This window comes from Eufriesea mexicana, unplaced genomic scaffold (genome assembly GCF_001483705.2).
Source record: "Eufriesea mexicana isolate 0111107269 unplaced genomic scaffold, ASM148370v2 scaffold5018, whole genome shotgun sequence".
NCBI classification, from domain to species: Eukaryota; Metazoa; Arthropoda; class Insecta; order Hymenoptera; family Apidae; genus Eufriesea; species Eufriesea mexicana.
The window spans coordinates 727,880-748,426 of record NW_016912973.1 but is presented as its reverse complement, the minus strand read 5'-3'; the positions used below and the strand labels follow the sequence as shown (position 1 = coordinate 748,426).

General features: G+C 31.2%; 2 protein-coding genes and 1 pseudogene across 2 annotated transcripts; 2 read left to right on the top strand and 1 right to left on the bottom strand.

Moving 5' to 3' along the window:
- Positions 1 to 3,491: 3,491 nt before the first annotated feature.
- Positions 3,492 to 15,401, bottom strand: fra (neogenin protein frazzled). Its single transcript, XM_017906033.1, is given in 27 exon segments — positions 3,492 to 3,651; positions 3,772 to 3,908; positions 3,984 to 4,200; positions 4,276 to 4,487; positions 4,616 to 4,720; positions 4,997 to 5,229; positions 5,308 to 5,440; positions 5,591 to 5,629; positions 5,813 to 6,007; positions 6,072 to 6,234; positions 6,314 to 6,469; positions 6,541 to 6,746; positions 6,822 to 6,980; positions 7,064 to 7,355; positions 7,458 to 7,664; positions 7,743 to 7,871; positions 7,952 to 8,099; positions 8,172 to 8,580; positions 8,857 to 8,972; positions 9,063 to 9,222; positions 9,309 to 9,436; positions 9,503 to 9,665; positions 9,736 to 10,026; positions 10,101 to 10,240; positions 10,327 to 10,492; positions 15,109 to 15,178; positions 15,181 to 15,401. Coding segments are annotated over 27 exon segments (4,611 nt in total). The 5' UTR covers positions 15,319 to 15,401; the 3' UTR covers positions 3,492 to 3,552.
- Positions 15,402 to 15,949: 548 nt separating this feature from the next.
- Positions 15,950 to 17,880, top strand: Bap55 (Brahma associated protein 55kD). Its single transcript, XM_017906055.1, has 6 exons — positions 15,950 to 15,975; positions 16,182 to 16,527; positions 16,603 to 16,932; positions 17,007 to 17,258; positions 17,323 to 17,520; positions 17,602 to 17,880. The coding sequence occupies exons 2-6, from the start codon at positions 16,201 to 16,203 to the stop codon at positions 17,815 to 17,817; spliced, it is 1,323 nt and encodes a 440-aa protein (XP_017761544.1). The 5' UTR covers positions 15,950 to 15,975; positions 16,182 to 16,200; the 3' UTR covers positions 17,818 to 17,880.
- Positions 17,881 to 18,711: 831 nt separating this feature from the next.
- Positions 18,712 to 20,150, top strand: LOC108551771 (uncharacterized; annotated as a pseudogene).
- Positions 20,151 to 20,547: the final 397 nt, after the last annotated feature.

Below are 20,547 nucleotides of genomic sequence, written 5' to 3'. Positions count from 1 at the left end.
CGGTTAGTTGGTAACGCTATCTGTCCCTATTTGTTCGTATTAAATAAAGAATTGTTCAAGTGGCAGCACTCTCGTCATAGATGTCTCTACAATGCTTACATTATTTGAATTTCCTGCAATTTTAAACCGCGCTAATCTGTAAAAATTTCAAAATTATACTTTTATTACTTTTATATAACTCATTAATATAACAATTATTAAATATGTAACTGAAAAGAAACAGAATCTCACACCTTTGATATCTCTGCCTTTCGACATCTTCTTTATATTTCTCCTTCCATGATACACAAAATAGAACTGAAATGATAATTTGTAAAGAACATAAGATTGTTTATTGGATACCAAGTTTTACAAATATTATCACACACTTGTTATGAATGTTTCATTAGAGATGGCTGCCTTATATGTATTGTACAAATATAATAATTATTTTGCTATATATATAGCAAATATATATATATATTATATGTATATGTGTGTATATATATTTGTTTATATCTGTATGCATGTGTGTGTATGTGTCTCTATATAAATACTTAATTATTTTATAAGGTGGCGGTGTTCTATCTATATACATCAGTGGCCTGTAGCTTTTTTAGTTTTGATTATCATCAAATTTTGATGCTAATCCTAACAAATTGATAAAACACTGATTAGAGAGAAGGATAATGAACGACAATGAAACAGATGTGAAAAATAATAATGACAATGATAGCAATAATCACAATGATGTATCAATGGAAATGATTAAAAGCAACCAGCCTCTAGCATCTTGCAGTATTCATTTATCCTCAATATTCCCAGTATACATAAAAATCAATAAATAATAATTACATAGATAAATATATACTTTATATATATATAGATATCTACTATACTTTTGTGGTAAAATATTTCCGCAGGCCTTTTTGTAGGCCCATTCCTTTTTTCCTTTACAAAGAGCTAAATCGCCCTTTGAATCACGCAATAGTTATAAACTTTTGTGTGTGTGTGTATATATATATATATATATATTTAATATACAGATTGTTCTTTTTTTATCGGTATAGCTCACACGTACTCGCACAGTTTTATTATAACAATTGTAAAATATTTATAAAATATGTTTAATTTCGAAGTAAATAAAAAAATATTCGAAAATTACATAAAATTATTCCTGATTTTTTAAGCATACAGCCACTTTCTTCATAATATTTCATATTCAAGAAAAATGTAATAATTGAGAAAGAGGGAGATAAAGAGAATGAATGGAAATCGTGCGAAACAGCGAATACGTACATCTTAATACTAGTTTTAATAACTCTCTAATTAGAGCTAAGCCGACGATAAAAGAACTTATACGCTTCGCTTTGCTCAAGACGAATTTCCCGTCTAGCGGCAAATATTCGAGTAATATGTAATACTCTGGACAAGTCGATGATTTTTTCGCATAATTCCCGACTGGCAAAATTACATTGCAAAGAATAGAGTATCACATATTGCTTTGTACTATTTCCATATTAGGCTTTGCCGCAACGGGAACCTTGGTGCAATGTCCTTTACGTCTTGGACTTTTGTACAATTATATTCAACGTTAAGAAAATACAAAAGTGCTTAAAAAGGTGGTATAGTACGAAATACTACATGCGAAATTACTTGTTCGCATTTCTTCTTACACCTCACGTTAGAATCGTTATTTTATCCTGCATCTCCAAAGTCTCTCTTTCATTAATACTAAAGAGACCTATATATCGCAATAAAACGTGTACAAAATTTATATAGCAAATTCCTAGCATTGGAAGGAAATATACCTATGTATCTCGACGGTCAAAAACTGCCGCTTAATATTCTATGTGAAATCTGTCCGTTGTCATTATATCGAATGACAGAGAAATTCGATCTATCGTTTCTTGCAAAATGCTTGCACGTAAATTGCAAGTCGTCATGCTGTATTCAAATATATCCAAACGAAATAACGTATAGTACTTACAAATAACAATTTGTAAATATTGGATAAAAAATAGTTTGCAAAAACGACTCTCAAATTTAATTTAATTCTATTAATTAGACCGACGTACGTACCTTAACTGGACGTTGGAAACATAATGCTTATTTAAGTTAAACGAACTATCGAAATTGTAAATATATAGACACTATCGACACTATCGATATCTTGCTGAATCGTATCACGTTTCGATACGTACGATCTTCGCGACAAAGATGCGCAATAATCAAATTATTAATTCTCATATGTTATACAGCCTATTATAATACCCATACTCGATGTTCACTTGTAACCCTAAAATAATTTCACAATGAGATCGTAATACTACATTGTTGCTTTAAAAGTATACGCGAACATTCTTCCATAAGTGAGAACAGAGTTCCTTAGCAAGCTGCCAAAGCCACTGAGTATAGGGCAACTTAATACAAAAATGTTTTAAGGCCATTACACAGTGTTAGAAAACATTAAGATTCTGTATATATAGAAAATTTCAACTCGTTAAATATAATTTATCAAATTATAGCCAACATTTAGTACAATTTAGAAATAATCTGAAATTGGTGAAATCCTTTCATGACTTATTGTTTTAATCGATTAATACTAAAATAACTAACTTGAAAGTACCGTACCGTATAAAACCTATTATCAAATATTAATAAATCGTTATGAAAAACATTCTGACGGATAAAAAAAATAGAAAAAAATATTCCTACTGTCCGCCTTATGCATAATAAAGCATAAATTGTTCGATTAAGAGACTCACGTGATCTAGCCATCCTAAGCGTAAGTATGGCAGTCGATATTACTGGTATATAAAATGTACTCTTATGAGTTACAAAATCATAGCAAAGAGCGCGTGAGTTTTTGGATATAGTACGAATTCTTTTTTTTTTCTTTTTTTTTAGGCAAGATCATTATCTTTTTATGAAGCACATAAAGGTAATCGCGAAGTTACCCATCACTTTTACACGTGTAAGAATTGAAAAACGTTAAAACCGTTTTTCTTCACTGTGATTTCACTGGATTATTAATTTAACATAATCTAATCGCACAGGAGGACCATCGATAAGAATCAAACTTATCAATTTCCTTTCATCTCGATTAACTTGCACACACTGTATGCATAAAAATACACCGTTAAACGTCCATAATAAAATGTTCAATTTTTTTTTCAACACTCTCAAACCATACCACTCACGTTCTTGTAAAATACAAGTTCGCTACAAGAATATGGCAGTGTCAAAATACATTGGCAAGCATATTTTGCATTTTATTGAAAAAAGCAACGTTAGTACCGGAGGAAAAAACAAATTGACTAGGAAAAAACTCGTTCTAGTCCAATACCACTGGAATTATAAGTTTCAAGTGAACTGTTTGGAAAATCTAATATCGAGGCCGTTCATCGGTCATCGATTATCCATTGCCAATTATGCATTTTTATGTGTTTCAACTTCACAAATAGTTTTGACGTGTAACACAATTGTTACATCTATCTCTCAGGTACTAACATTGAGAATGTATCATTGCAGTCTATTGAATTGAGATGGCACAAGGTTTAGGAACCTTTCCTAGCACTCAAATTCAGATGCTGTTATGGCGTTCAAGTCTTTCATAAGACCTTCTAAATTAGCCATTTCTTGGTTCAATTCTTCTGTACTGTAAGAAGGCTATAAAAATGAAAACAGTTAATTAAACATCTTATCCCATAATTAACCGTAATTGAAGAAATTACAAACTTCTTTATCTTCCTATAATAACATTCTAGCATAAATTAATTGAATGATTACCTTCAACCGTTCAACTTCTTCTGAAGTGTGCACCGGATTTGAAACTGAGGCTAATCGGTTTTTTGCTAATTGCGTAGAACTCTGTGGTTTCTTATACGGACTTCCGGACATTGTAGGTCTTACAGTTACTTGAGAAACTATATAACGCATAAAAATAATGTAATATATACATCATGATAAAAGATCAAAAAAAAAAGAAAGAAAAGACTCACCGCCATGTTTTTGTTGGGCTGGTGTTGAAGGGGCAGACTGAGGTGGAGGTGCTGGCACACTAAAACTTTTTAAGGGATGTCCTTGCATTCTTTTACTACCACTACCACTATCAGTTCCACTGCCTGTACTTGATGGTTGATTATTATTGTTATAGTGTCCCGAAGCATATTGAGTATTTCCACTATATGACTGACCACTTGTACCATATGATAATTGCTTTAATTCCAAATGATTCAGATCAAACAGGATTCTCTATTTAAACTATTTATTACCAATTATACGATATCTTACTTGGCTTTGCATTGGTTCATAGGAAGTTGAAATATTGCAAGAATCTGGACTCGATTCTGGTGTCGGTTCTAAAGTAATATGTGCTCGACTTAAACTATATTGAGCCACAGTTCGAGGATAATTCTGTCTCACGGATGGTGTATCACTGCATGATGTGTGAATTGTTGGTTGTGACATGCTCGTATTTACGATCGGTGTAGCTGTCGCTATAGCTGTAACAAGTCAAGTACTTTTTCATACAGCTTAAATAGTTTTCATTTCGTTAACTTATTATGTATGAATCGATATTATTACAATTATAAAAGATTACACCTTCGCACTTAATTTTATTATTACTTACGTTGATGTAAAGATGCACTGTCAACAGGAAGTGTAATAAGTTTAGGTTTGTGGCTTCCTCGACTATGCTGCCTACTCAGGGTCGAGCACTTCTCATCAGTGTTACCTAATGTTGAGTGAATGAACATAAACCGAATACGAAAATCAGGAAAATAATAAACAAAATACATAATAATAAATAATTTACGTGATGTTAACCAAAGTTTAATAATAAATAAGAAACTATTAAAACTGTTTATCTAGATATATTAAACGTGATATTGGATTTATTTGTATAATCATAATAAAGCTAGAAATTTAATTAAATGAACAAAAGTTTGTAAGCAATATGTCTGACATGATAAAGTGTTTTGATAAAAAAATACTATTCTTAAAAACTTACCCAGATAACTTGGTACATAAGTACGTTTGTCCAATGAACTAGAATTTCCATGCACATTTTCTTGATTATAATCTTGGTTGTTTGACCTGGGTAAGGTATTACTAGCTACACCACTAGTAGATGCCTCTCCATTTATTGAAGTCTTTTCAAGAGCTTTGAGTTCCATCTGATCATGATGAATCCACAAATCTGGTGGCTTGATGTTTGTTTTCTGATTTGTATCTTTCATATATCTAAACATTACGATTGTAATTTGTATAAAAAAAATTATAATCAAAAATAAATATTGCATATATATATGCATAACATACCCTTTCTTTCTATCAGGTGTATCCGGGCTACGTTTACAACATATAACCACAACTACTACTGCTATGCCAGTGATAACAACAATAGAACAACCCACAATAATATAGATTAATATATTCGAAAGTCCACGTCCATCTGTAAATTAAATTAATTTTTTAGTCATCTTAATAGTAGCAATAATAATGCTATTTTTTTAAAATACAATATTTATATTACTTCGTCACTCGCTACTTTAATGTACATGCTATACTAACAACGACAAGCTAAAGAAGAATAATGTTTTACCTCGATCATGCAATTCATCATAGATATCCATGCCACTACCTAACATAAAAATAAAAAAATTATAGTAATAACACACCGGCATAACACATACGATATAAGAAGATAAATGAATGTGAAAGTTACTAGTCCAAATAATATTATATACGCAAAACTAAACAAACTTTTGAAATAAAAAAAATTGTAGAGTACGTGCATATACATTGATCAGAATTAAATACTTACTCTGAGGTGTCTTAAATGGAACAGTTGTAGAAAAAGGACCATATCCTTTTGAATTTCGTGCTTGGATCTTGAAGTAGTAGGTTGTATTTGGTTGCAGACCTTTCACGATAAATTCAGTTTTATCTCCAATTACAGCTTCTAATAACCAATCCCGATCCCACTTCGTGTTATCAGTCGAATAAAAAATAATATATCCTGAAATAAATTTATACGTCGTTATTATATAATTTAAGCAACTAATAAGATTGCTAATAAATACCTGTAATTGGACCATTTGGTTGTTTAGGAGGTTGCCAACGCAGTAGAGCTGAAGTTGGACGGTCTTCGATACTTTGAATTATTAGATCCCTAGGTGCAGAACTAGGTGCAGCTTCTTGAGTTTGATTTGAAACAACCATACTCCATGGCGATTCTCGTTTTCCCTAATCCAATTAATCATTTATATACTTTTACATATAATTATACTATATAATATTTCTCTAAATGATAAATTGTAAATACCTTAACAAGTTTAACTGTAAATTCATATAATGTATTGGGTTTCAAATCATTTATCATACAATTAAGATCAGTAGCATTATGATATTTATAACGAACGTTACTGCTATGATGATGTGATGTATAACGTACCACGTAATAACGATTATCCGTTACAAACTGTAATATTATTAATGGTCAATACAACATATTAATAATCCAATATTAATAGGATATTAATATTCACATACTTGAGTTTTTGGCAAAGTTGTATCAGTCCAATATAGTACAACTGTAGTATCAGAAAGAACAGTTGCTTTAAGACCAACAGGAGGTATCAAAGGCACAGAAAATTCAGATACAGAACGTTCTGTAGTTCTCACGTTTGCATATGCTGGTTGGCCATCACCAGCATCATTCGTTGCTCTTAGAGATATAACATACTCAGTAATCGGTTCTAAATAAAAAGGAGGATAAAGTAATGTACCTAACATGTTCATGATTTTATGTAACAACGAATTTGACTACTTACCTAATTGATCTATGGTGAAAGATCGTTCTTTTCCATCCAGAAGGCGTACTTCGACATCAGGGACTCCCTTTCCCCATCCTAGTTTATATCCCTTTACCTTAATACTTTGATCTTTTGGAGGATTCCAAAAAACTTGTATATAATCCGACATTACTTTTGCTATTGTATATATACAAAAAAATGTATTTAATGTCCATCACTTAAAGCTCACAGTAACTTAAGAAAATTTTAAGCAGACTAACTTTTTAAGTTGCTGGGTGTATTTGGCACTCGGTTTTCATCAGACTCAATTTCATATGTTTCTATCTGTATCCATTCTGTCCAAGGTCCAGTTCCATTCATGTTTAAGGCACATATGCGAACCTGATAGACAACGTGTTTCTCCAGTTCCGTGAGTACTCGTGAACGTTGATTTCCTTCAGTTGTTATTGTTACAGGCTGCGATCCGCGATCGTGACGACGATAACGAATTTTGTAACCAGTGATAATTCCGTTTTGTCCTTCAAGTGGCGGCTCCCATCTTATTATAATACTCTTAAAAAAAAAGAAATAATTATTTTAAGTACAAAATACAATATCTTTTATATGATTGCATCTTGTTCAATATTTCTATGGAATTTCAAACATAATACATACTGTAGGATTAACTGGTTCTACTGTTACATTGTGCGGTGGTTGAGTAGGTTGTGCACTGTAAGTTCGCACTATGATATCTCTACTAAACACACCAGGACCATTCTCATTTACAGCCTGAACTTTAATACTGTATTCTGTATAAGGCACGAGATCTACTAATTCGTGCATTGTACTAGTAGTTTCACGTATTATTTCCTCATTGTCACCCTTTAAATAAATTATTTGAGATATAATACTTAAATTATGTTATGTAATTGTTAACATTTTTTATTCAAAACCATATACCTCTACAAATGTAATTATGTATTTAGAAATTCTGCCATTAACAACTTGTGGCTTTTCCCAAGATAAAGCAATGCTCACACTGCTTGTTGCATAACCTTCTAAATTCAATGGTGGTCCAGGAACATTAGCCTATTGTAATAAAATTATAAAATTTTGGTCATTGATTCAGTTAATTATATATTAAACATGTTTTCAAATTAAAAACGGACCTCAGTAAGTGTGGTAACTTGTAACACTTCACTAGATATTCCAGAACCTCTTTCATTCAAAGCGACTACTCGAAACTGATACGTCATACTTGGTTGTAAACCTTGTATTACCGCCTCTAACTTTTGTTGCGTATTAATAACTCGTTCTCTGTAAAATTTTACTATTGTATACAAGCTGCGATTAAACACGAAGTACGCTTATCAGAGAACTAATCATCACCTCTGAACACCTTCTTGTTTATAATAAATATAATAATTTAAAATTTCTCCGTTTGTATTTTCGGGTTCTTGCCACCGTAAAGTTACAAATCTAGCAGTGACAATGACGACACTTAAATTCCTTGGTGCTGACGGGACACTTCCTTCTATTGATTCCACACTGTCTGTGTCATCTACAAAATGGGATTTTGGATCGTAAAGGGAATTAGGAAATTTTACAGATCCAGGAAGATCTGCAGGGTCATCAGAAGGACTAATGGAAAGTGGTGGATTAGGTGTAAACGCAGACATTGTATGGCCTAAAAGGGTACTTGGGTGCTGCCATGTTTTATTATACAATTGTCGATGTAATAATAACTTTTTTTTAGGAACTGTTTTTGGAGTAGTAATTTTATGGGAATTTGCCTTCTCTGAATACATATGTTAGCATGCAACACAGTTAAAAAAGGAGGAAACACAAATGGAAAACAATAAATATTAAATTAAAATCCTTGTAAAAGAGTTGAAATCAAAAATGATATATGTTACACTCGTAAAAAAAGAGAAAAAGAGAAAAAGAGAAACAAAAAATTTAAGACCTGATAAGTATGTTACACAAATATAAGAATAAACTATTCTACAGAAAAATCTTGAAAATCGTACACAGGAAGTGTATACATAACTTAAACCATAAAATAAGCACTCACTAGGCTGATTAATTGTTAAACGTGCTGCAGCTTGTACACTTCCGGCGGAATTTGTTCCAATGCATTGAAAGATACCAGCATCTATTAGAAGTAGGCCGTTAATTCTAAGATTATAACTGAAAGTGATATCATAAGAAAAATTTAATTATTCCATGGTGCTTTATAAATCACTGTGATTCATTATAAGTGATATCATGTAAACTCACCCGTTAACGATTTGCCAATATGCACTTAAAGTAATACGTTCTCCATTTTTAAGCCATGTAATTTTTGGCTCAGGTTTTCCATAAATTTCACATTCAAACTCCAAATCTTGATTTTCATTAGCTACCTTATCTTCTGGTTTTTTAATAAATCTTGGTGGAACTAAAAATATACTCATACATATGTGGCTATTAAATATTACAAAATAAGATGAATAAATAAAGATATTAATATTAAAACTAAATTACCTTGTACAATTAAACTAGCAGCTGCATCTAATGTTTCAACTTCATTCTCTGCACGACACTGATAAGAACCATCATCAATTTCTTGAACCTTACTGATCACAAGACTGGATGCAGCAATTCTACTATACCTAAACAATTAAATGAAAAATTTTAATATTTAAATTTACCTTCTAATATGAGTTTTTATCATATACCTAGAGTCAAAAGATGCTACATCAATAGCAACACCATCTTTCAACCAAAGTATACTTGGCTTAGGGTAGCCATTGGCAGCACATTCAAGTGTGACTGTTGATCCTTCAATAATCACTTGTTGTAATGGTTTAGCAATAAAAATCGGAGGAGTACTTCCTTGATCTATAGCACAAGACATCAAATTGAAATTTGCTACCTTATACAAAAATTATATTTAAATCTTTATACTAACCAATATCACTTGTTAATAATCCTAATTGTGCTTTATTACTGAGCCTATATTGTCCATAACTACTAGCATTGCATCTGTATGATCCAATATCTTGCATATTAACATCATCAATTTCTAATGCACCTGATGGCAAAACTGTCATTCGACTATCATCAAGAATTAATGGATGTTCATCTTTTAGCCATTGTATAACCAATGAACTAGAGGTTGTAAGAAGTGTACAACTTAAATATGCAATTTGCCCTGGGTAAACCATAGTATCTTGAGGTTCCCTTTCAAATCCTGGCAAACCTTTAAAATACCATTTTTTATATACTCTTGACTTATTGTAGTTTCACAAACTTATATTAGTCCAAAATACTAACTTGCAATTTTAATTGTGGCAGTTCGAGAAACAATAGCTCCAACATCATCTACAAAAGCTAGACACTGATAGCTTCCTGTCAATTCCAAACTACTGCCATAAACGCTATTTATGTACAAGGATCCATTAGCTAATTGAGATCTACAAAGAAACAGATATGATAAAAATTAGAAACTCTTTTCCTAAGAACCATTCCTAAGAATCATTCTAAATCTCAAGACTCTTACTGGTAACTATCTCCAATAAAATTAATTGGCTGTCCATCATCAGTTCTCCACTGTATACTAGGTTTCCCAAAATCACTTTTTGCTTCACAATCCAATCTAGCTGGAGCACCCTGTTCAACCACAACATCTTGTGGCTCAATGGTAAAATATAATCCACCTGCACTAGCTGTCAAGAGAAAGTATTATTTACTATTTTTAATCATAATATCTAACACATAAAATTAAGGATATAAAATTATAACGTTTTCTTAATATTTATCTAAATGTATAATGTAGAAAAATTACTTGCAGCAAAGTGTTACGATGAGCATTTACCTCAACTAAAAGAGGGGTAAAGGATAACCATCGTTATCAAATTTCAATTGTATTTGGTAAGTTATCTCACACGTGCGTGGGTGACTAAATATCATGGTGGTAAATGAAAAAATTACTAGAGGCTTAGGTATGAAAGGGGAGATATGTATGCGTTGCAGAGTAATTGAAGAAAAGAGAGGGGATAAAGGGTCGGCAACCCTACACAGGCACCCTTTAGGCCTTTAGCGAGACACCCGAGCCGAGTGCCTAAATTCTCTTTTCTTTCCTTTCTTTTCTTTCTTTTGTGGGGCTTTGCGATCGTCCGATACGACGTACACGACCACGACGGAGGACGATTCAACATCTTTTCTGAATAATTCTTTGTGAGAATAAAGAAATAAAAAAAGAACCTGACAAAACCATTTTATGCGACGCGATGCGAATGATTTCCAATAAATGCTAAGCTTTGTTGTTTAATTTCAAGCAATCGATATGGTTATGAAATATTTCTTTTATAGGAACAAAGAATTTTAGTTTTTCAGAAGATTTACAAATATAAATTCTCTAAATTGTTTCCATTATTTTGATAAACTTAAATTATTTTAAATATTGTTTAACACATCGTTGAGCTATTTTCGTACTAAACAGTTCTATTTTTTATTTACATTTATATAGTAAGGCTTAAAGATAGGTATGGTCGAAGAAATTCCAGCAAGCTCGATAAAGTTTTCTCAAGAAATTCTGAAAGATCTTCTTAAAAAGACCCACATTATATGCAGTTAATTGTGAAAATTTTCTCGAACTAATGATCTTCCGGTACAAGTATCTTATTTCTGAACTTTCTTATCAGCAATAACTATTGAAAAAATACTGAGAGACTTAATAACACAAGATTAAATAACATCACGGAGAAATAAATCGTAGTTACTTGAAAAAGATAACTAATTGTATAAATCAACACTGGTTAATTCAATCAACACTTCCATAAAATTGAGAAACACTGTCTACGGTTATTGGGTTACAGTTTCACGCTCACGGTGGTCTGTCACCTTCCCGTGCAACCTTCGCGAAGGAACGAACACGTCTTCAGCGATCGACAGACGTAATTCATACCATAGAATATATTTCTATCTTCATTCAAATCGCATTTCTCGTCTTTTTAACATTATACCTTCAACAATAATTCGAATTGCCACTGCCTTAATGCAGCCAACTTCACGTAGTTGAAAAATGTATCGATTATACCGTTGAATTGATTATCGATGTCTATATTACTGGAAATTGTTTTACTTTAAAATTGATTTCATTAATCGTTGCAACGAAAATGTAAAGGTAAATATAAGAAAACAAAAAAGAAGAGAAAAAATGGGAGAGAAAAAAAGAGGAACGTGTGAAATTTGGCGCCCGATAGCGCCACAACGCTGCATTCTCAAAGAAAATAAACCGTTCTCCGTCTATTTGATTTTTGAACGCGGGCGACAACCTACCGCACGGCATACCGAAATAGATCAAGAGGAGAACCATTGCAGTGCATGCGCGAGGTAAATCTGTCGCAGGAACAACCACTGCACCTTATTTTCTACAGAGCGTTTATCAGATATCAGTTTATACATCTTGTTTAGTAGCATAACGGGAGCGAAAGAAAGACTTTATAAGAGACAGGGTTTAAAGAGAGAAGGAAAACGAGAGTATCATGTACAAACTTACAGCAAGATCTTGATGTCGTTATCTCAGGCCAGTTAAATGTATCGGATAATTTCTTGGAGATAAGGTTCACACGATCGACTTAAGGATCATTTCGCATCCCAAAGTATTTTCTTGAATTTCATCGATTAATTGTGCGAAAAAAGGAGATAAAAATGTTAATATTTTTTTTTTCTATGTTGTTTTTTCTATATCTTTTCTTTTATTTTCTTTATATATATATATATATAACTACCTAGTAGAAAATAACTTAACCCCGTTTCTTTTTATTTTGTTCGGTTCATAAATACTTAAACGCATTCGTCACCTCGCACGAATTTCCGCGCGTCAATAAATCTTCTGAATTTTTTACAACGCGGATTAATTTGCAGAGCAAGTTCGTACGTCTGTGGAAGTTGGCAAGGGAAGGAGGGAGAATGTTGAAAAACGCGGTAAAAGTACTCGACATGTGACGAACAGACCGTGAAGGAAGGCAAGGTACATATACATCGTGGTACGACAAATCTACAGAGTGTCTCATAAATACTAATAAACCGGAGACAAGGGTAGAAAAGATATTGCGACTCCTGCTTCGAAGAAATCAATTAATCTTTTGCAAAACTGGAGTTAGAGGGTAACATTAAGACACACGAAGAATCACGAGAATTTAAAATTAATGTTTGCAATCGATAAATGAATTTCTCAAACCTGGTTTCTTCTATCTTTCTCTCTCGTATCTTCTATGTATCGTGACTGTTACTTCCGTTCAAGGTACTGTTCCACGAAACATCAAAGAAGGATGAGAATCAAGGAAGCAACGTAGAGCCTTGAGAGTATAACACACACATGTATGTGCTCTAAGTATGGCAGTAATAGAATTGCTAGTACGTTGTATCTTTAGGAAAGCATAATAACTTTTCAAGAAATTAGGAGAAAAAGGTGGTTAAATAATGTTAATGAAAAACTCTTTGACAAAATATAAAAACAATCACCCTGTATATCAATATGCACGCACATACATCGCGTGGGCGCTGACCATTAAGGTGTTGTTACGACATCAGCCACAGAGTACACGCGTTTGTAAATACCACTTTACATGGAACACATTTGGACACGTGTATGATGCACGAACCGTTCCGTATTTGGGCTACCAGCGTTAGAGTGCATCTTGTTACGTTGGACACATACGTCATGAATAAATCCTCATATGCGTACATTGCAAGAGAAAGAATGAAAAAATATAAGTAATTTTTAATTTTTTTTCCACTGCATTAGTTAATATAGAATTTCAGTTCATCGAACTAAACTTTGAACGTTTACGTCAGTAGTAAACTTCTGTTTACAAGGATTTATAATTGTTCCGCAATTTACTGCACGACGGAATAATCGTACTTCGGACAAAGCTAACTGGTATATTTGAGGAATGCACCCTTTTAAGGCCCCTTTTAATGTTTGTACACTTCTCCACCACGATGAGCCGGAAATGGATCTTTATATCTAACTAGACGAATGTATGCAATAACCAACAGCAAACAAAAAGAATAATAAGGAAGATAATCCTACTGATATTTTGTCATATGATACGATGGGAAAAAGAATAGGACGTTTAATTATTAGCGTGGGTAGTTCTGCTGATAGATTGACATAGCGACGCTGAATGTTTAACACATGCATTTCCTATCACGATAAAATCGTAAGGAGAGGCTTGCCGCATTGTTGGAATACTTCACTGAAGTGTTTAAAGGCAAATGCTTCTAGTGGTGTAATCTCTTTAATGAATCTGTGATATAAAAGTTTAAAACTTTTATTTTCGTCTGTTCCATGATATAGACTAGGACAATAGTTATTAGCTTTGTCTTAAACTTCTACCAATTTATTGTTACTTTTATCAAGAGAACTATTCGGTGCTCGTTATTACAATGCTGCAAGGGATGTGTCTCCGTTCAAATCGTTGCAATCGGAAATACACCCCGAATCACCCCCTTATACTACATCCTTCTCTGCATCAATAATAGCTACTCGAAATGCAGTGCTTCTCAACTTCCTTTCAAAATATTGGTGAATCGTTAAAAATATTTCGTTCATAAGCTATATATTGTCCATGCATTCGTTCGTCTTGACCAGTATCTAAAGTCCTGATTCTTAAATGGCTCGTTATTTAATTTGAACTTGCGCAGTAATAAATGATTCAATTAAACAACGACTTATATAGTAATTGAACGTTATAGAAATCGTATACAACAAAAACAGAAATGATTCCTGTCTCGCAATTTTCTATATTTTCTAAGTAAAATTTATAACATATAATCATCAAATTCTAAATAATATCTAGGAATTGCATTTCCTTACCATGCATTTGGTAAATTTGATGATAAAAGAGTTAGGTTATAAGTTTAAACGATTTGCCAAAATGTAATCTCTAGTGTTAAAAGATTAGCAAACAGAAAATCGCAGAATGGTTTCGTAAATATTTGTCTACTACTACGATGAGCCGGGATGCATACAGTAGCAACTCTAAAATGATACGAAATGATGTTTCTCTGCTTCTATGCTCATTGATAAAACATCAGCCAGAATATTACAAAATCACATTATATTTGAAAATATAGAAATGAAAGTAAAGGTATTTTTATAATACAGTTATCGAAGAAAATCATATTCTACATTTTCACTTTCATACGTGTATCAATGATTTAAATCACTTTCTAATAATAAAATATTTTAACAATCCACAGTAAATATATTATTTTAGATAAAAATAACACAAAACAACACGCTTTCTTGACAAAAATGAGTTAAACTTACCTAAAACGACGAATGTCAACAAAGCCAACGGAATAGCAAGAATACGCGGCTCCATTGGGCCAGCGGGTGTCACAGACTCCGACGCGTACAAAAACCCACTGTAGTTTCTTTACACGATTGCTGCACGAGCATACAATGTCCTGCCGAGTGAACACATGCCAATTTCTTTGACTCACCGTCGCATATGAAACGACAGATTGAGTCTTGCATCCACAAATCTCATTTTTGCACAGCACTATTGCAAATCCATCGACAGAACATGGCTAAAAGACAGCTATACACATCCTCATTGTTTCAAGTCTACCGACGTTCTGATGAGAGCCGCCATTTCGTGGGCATCTTGTGATTACAGCGACATCATCGAGACTTTACTAAATTAACAGGTGGTTTAAACAGTCTAATGCCAGAAATGTTTCCTCTTATTTCTAACGATTAAAACTCCTAAACAATTTGATTATAGGTGATTTCTAGATATAATTTTAATTATTTGAACAATAATTATCATTATTTTAATTATACATTTCATATATAATTTATACTTTTTTATTTACAATGCGAATAATAAATAATAGAAAGAATATTATAGATACTTATTTTATATGTAATTATAATATACAAATATCATACTCTAATGCTTTTTACATCATTTATAATAAATCGATATATAATATTCATTAATAATTTATATCATAATTTTTTGTGCTTATCTAATAGTTATCATGTTTATGGTGGCGGTATTAAGCGTCTTTATGAGTTAAGGTTATGTTTCTGTTGTATTTAAAAAAAATACATAAATAAACGTTCATGTAGTCGTCAAATACATATATTTTTACCACTTCATTCAGTTATTTTTGTAAAAAAGTTACGGTGAGTTATAAGGTTAAGTTAAAAATTTATTTATTACTCATGAATTTGTTATTATTTGTTACCGCTCCGATTTGCGTACTACAAACTTATTATTTTTGTTGTATTTATGAAAAACTTAACTTTAAAATTAAATTTTCCGGATAAAATAAATTTAAATATTGTCAGGTATGAATTTCTCAATTGAAATAATTTTATTGTTATCATAGATATTTTAAAATCAGCAAAATGTCAGGTGGCATGCTTTATGGGGGAGATGAAATTGGAGCTTTAGTATTTGACTTGGGTCATCATTCTTTAAGAGTTGGTTATGCCCAAGAGGATACTCCAAAAGCTGAGATTCCAGCAGTTGTAGGCATAGGAGAAGATGGTAATTGCACAGCAACGAAAACAGAACCAATGGACATTGATGATAAAAAACCAGACAACAATATTACACAATCTGGGACCAAGTATTATATTGATACTACTATACTTCATGTTCCAAGAAAAAATATGGAAGTCGTAAGTTACATGAAAGATGGAATGATTGAAGATTGGGATCACTTTGAGAAGGTAATATAGAGATACTATTGTTTATGTAAATTTAATTCTCTTATGTGTAGAATATAGATATATTTATTTTAATAGGTTTTAGATTATACTTATTCCAAAGTAATTCAATCAGATGCAGAATATCATCCAGTATTGTTTTCTGAATCTCCATGGAATGTACGCAGTAAAAGAGAAAAGTTAACTGAACTGATGTTTGAGAAGTATAATGTACCAGCTTATTTCCTTGTTAAAAATGCAGTCCTTGCTGCTTTTGCAAATGGCAGAGCAACTGGTATTGTTGTTGATAGTGGAGCAACTCATACTTCTGCTGTACCAGTCCAGGATGGTTTTGTATTAACACAGGCAATAGTTAAATCTCCACTTGGAGGAGACTATATAAGTATGCAATGTAGACAATTTTTACAGGTACGAATATAATTATAAATATTGCTTTATAATAGTGTAAAAGATGGATAACTATATTTTCAAAATAATAACAGGATAATGACATTGACTTGTCCCCTTCTTATATGGTGGGTAGTAAAGAAGTTGTTAAAGATCATGAGAAACCAAGATGGGTGAAGAAAAAGGGGTTACCTGAAGTTACTAAGTCTTGGCACAATTACATGGTAAAGAAACTAATTCAGGATTTCCAAGCTACTGTACTGCAAGTATCAGAAACTCCATATGATGAGAAAATTGTTTCCACTGTTCCTGCAGTTCAATATGAATTTCCTACTGGGTATCACCAAGTATGTAACAAATAATGTATACTAATCCAAAAATTAAATATTTAATCAAAAATAAAATTTTAAGGATTTTGGAAGTGAAAGATTTCGCATACCAGAAGCACTTTTTGATCCTAGTATGGTGCAAATGCGTGGTGGTATGGTTGGCAATACTATGTTGGGAGTAGGTCATATTGTTACAACGAGTGTAGGCATGTGTGATGTTGATGTAAGACCAGCACTTTATGGTAGTGTTGTTGTGACTGGTGGAAACTCGTTTATTCAGGTATGTATTAATGTTATATTAACTTAAATATTTGTATTTTATATCAACAATTTGTCATTGTTTTTAACATATTTTATCTAGGGCTTTCCGGAACGTTTAAATCGAGATCTTTCCATGAGAATTCCATCTAGTATGAGGTTGAAATTAATTAGTGTAAATGGATGTGCCGAACGACGATTCGGAGCTTGGATTGGTGGATCTATTTTGGCTTCAATTGGAACCTTTCAACAAATGTGGATATCGAGCCAAGAATACGAAGAGAGTGGAAAAAGTCAAGTAGAACGAAAATGTCCCTGAATAAAAATGATAAGTTATTTCTATTTGTCTTTTCCTAATAATTATTACCACTACTTGTACAAATACTTCCTGGGTAAATTTCTTAAGTAAATAATTATAAAATGTTGCATCTGAAAAAACTAAGTCTGATATGCAGTCATGAAAGATTTTACTTTTTTTTATAATCATTTAAATGTGTTCTAAATATTGACCTAAGACAGGAATAAGTATTTTTACTTATACGTGATACTAAATAATGACCTGTAAAATATGCAGTAAAACGTGAAAGTTCTATTTATTATTAATGCACCACATAAATGCAATAAAATTTTACAAGAAATGGTCTATAAAGAATTGTACTAACATTTTTATAAAAACTTACAGTAAAAGGCTGTGTCTTTGAAATTTTTTATTACTGTTGTTCCTTTACATTTCCTTTTGAAATGATTTATGTTGTAAAAACAATTCCTCTACCTGAAGTATTATAGTAAAGTATAACCTTCTCTTTAAAGTTCCTCTTCTTTGTCATCAAACCTAACATTTCATGGTAAAATTATGCTGTATAAATAATATATGATCCAAGGATATAACTTCAAAAGAAGCAAGCCATATTCATTAAATGGTAGTTCATGTATAGCTATACATTTTCTCTTATATGCTTTAGTGTAGGCTCAAAGCACAAAGAACTCCACAAAGCAAATATGTCATTATGTTCTTCATAATTTAAGACAATGATTAAACATGTTAAATTAACAATGTCTCACTGTTTAAAAGTTGTTGTTCAATAATAATGGAATCAGTCTTATATATAGATAAAATCCAAGATGCGTGACAAACATAAATTTAGGGTTCATAGATTAATTGTTTATTTAAAGTGTATATATTATAGGTTAAATATTTAATCAATCAAATACAATGAATATTAGAAATTATGTCTTTATGAATCAGTTAGTTCTAAAATTTGTTGGATTGTATCCAATAAGTATTATAAGATATTTTATATGTGTTAGTTGTGTTATGCTTATTATTATACCACAAATAGTAATGATTTATACAAATTGGTATGATTTAAATACTATTATGGAAACAAGGTTTGAATGCTTTTAAAAGTAAAGTAATTGAAATTTGGTTTAGATAAACACATTTATTAATTTTTTTTATCTTTTGTAGCTCAGATTTACTTACACTTTCACTTGCTATATTAAAATCAGTTGTTTGGATATTTAATAGAAAAAAATTGACATTTTTTATTGAATTCATGTTAACAGATTATTGGAAAATAATAGATAGCAATGTTTTTGAATACCTACAAGAATATGCAATGTAAATAATTATTAATTAATGTTAAAAATCTCCCTTTTTTAAATTATATTTACAATATAAGTAATTTATATGTTTTCAGATATGCTAAGAACATCACCAAAGCTTATTTCATTTCAATGTGTAATGCCTTATTATTTTTCTATAGTTTACCTATTATTGAAATATTTTCTCCTAAAAATAAAGACTCAGGTAATTTTACTACAAGAAGCTTACCATTTGTTGCATCATATCCTATGGTATTTTATAAATTTCCTTTCTACGAGGTATATCTGATTTTATTCTTGTTGTAAATACGATTTAATTATAGTTTTTAATTTATAAATACAAGTATATAGATTGCATATGTGTCTCAAATATTGGCATCAAGTACTTGTTGTCTAATCATTCTTGCAACTGATGGATTAATTACAACTGCTTTATTTCATACATGTGGACATTTTGCAGTACTTAGAAAAAATTTGAAACAACTTGATACATACATATCTCATGTATGTATTATATTCTATATATATAATTACAATAATATTCATTTTAGAATATTCTCATTTTACAGGTAACTAATTCGAAGGCTAATTCGAAACATATAAGTGCAAATTTATATGAAATAAAAATTAAAATAATACAAATAATTAAACATCATCAAATAGTCCTTTGGTAAATGAATTTAATGCATTTCAAAAAAATTTATTATTTCTTATTTACTTTACTAATGTAATTTAGGTTTTGTGATAATATGGAAAAGAATTTTCATTTAATGCTCCTTTTTCAAACAATGAGCAGTAGCTTCATAGTTTGTTTGGTCATATTTCAAGCTTCTGCAGTAAGGACATTATTAGAATTTAAAATATTATTGTAAAATATAAACAATTTATTACACATTACTTAATATACATTTTTTTTTATTATAGACATTAAAGGAACAGTCCAAATTAATTAAATATTTGTCTTACTTAATTGTGTCATTTTTTCAATTATCACTTTTTTGTTTTCCTGGAGATATGTTAATGCAACAGGTAAATAATATTATATAATGACAAATATGTGAGAATAGATATGCTCAAATTTAAATTAATTCTCATTATAAAAGAGTTTTAGTATAAGTACAGCTGTGTATTCTATACAATGGTCTCAATTGCCGACTTTTGTTAAAGATGAAGTATGCATGATTATATTACGTTCTCAAAAGCCTAGTTGTATCACAGCAGGAAAGATATATGTAATGCATTTGGAAAATTTCTTGGCGGTAAAAATTTTATTACGTATTTGCCTAGAAAAATATATACAATTTATGTCAGCATGATATTACTCAAATTTCAATAATTATTTAATAATTTACATACATTTATAGATACTTAGTACTGCATTTTCATACTTTATGACGCTTCAAAACTTCAGTTCAGGAGCTTAGAGTCTAATTGGTTTGTATAT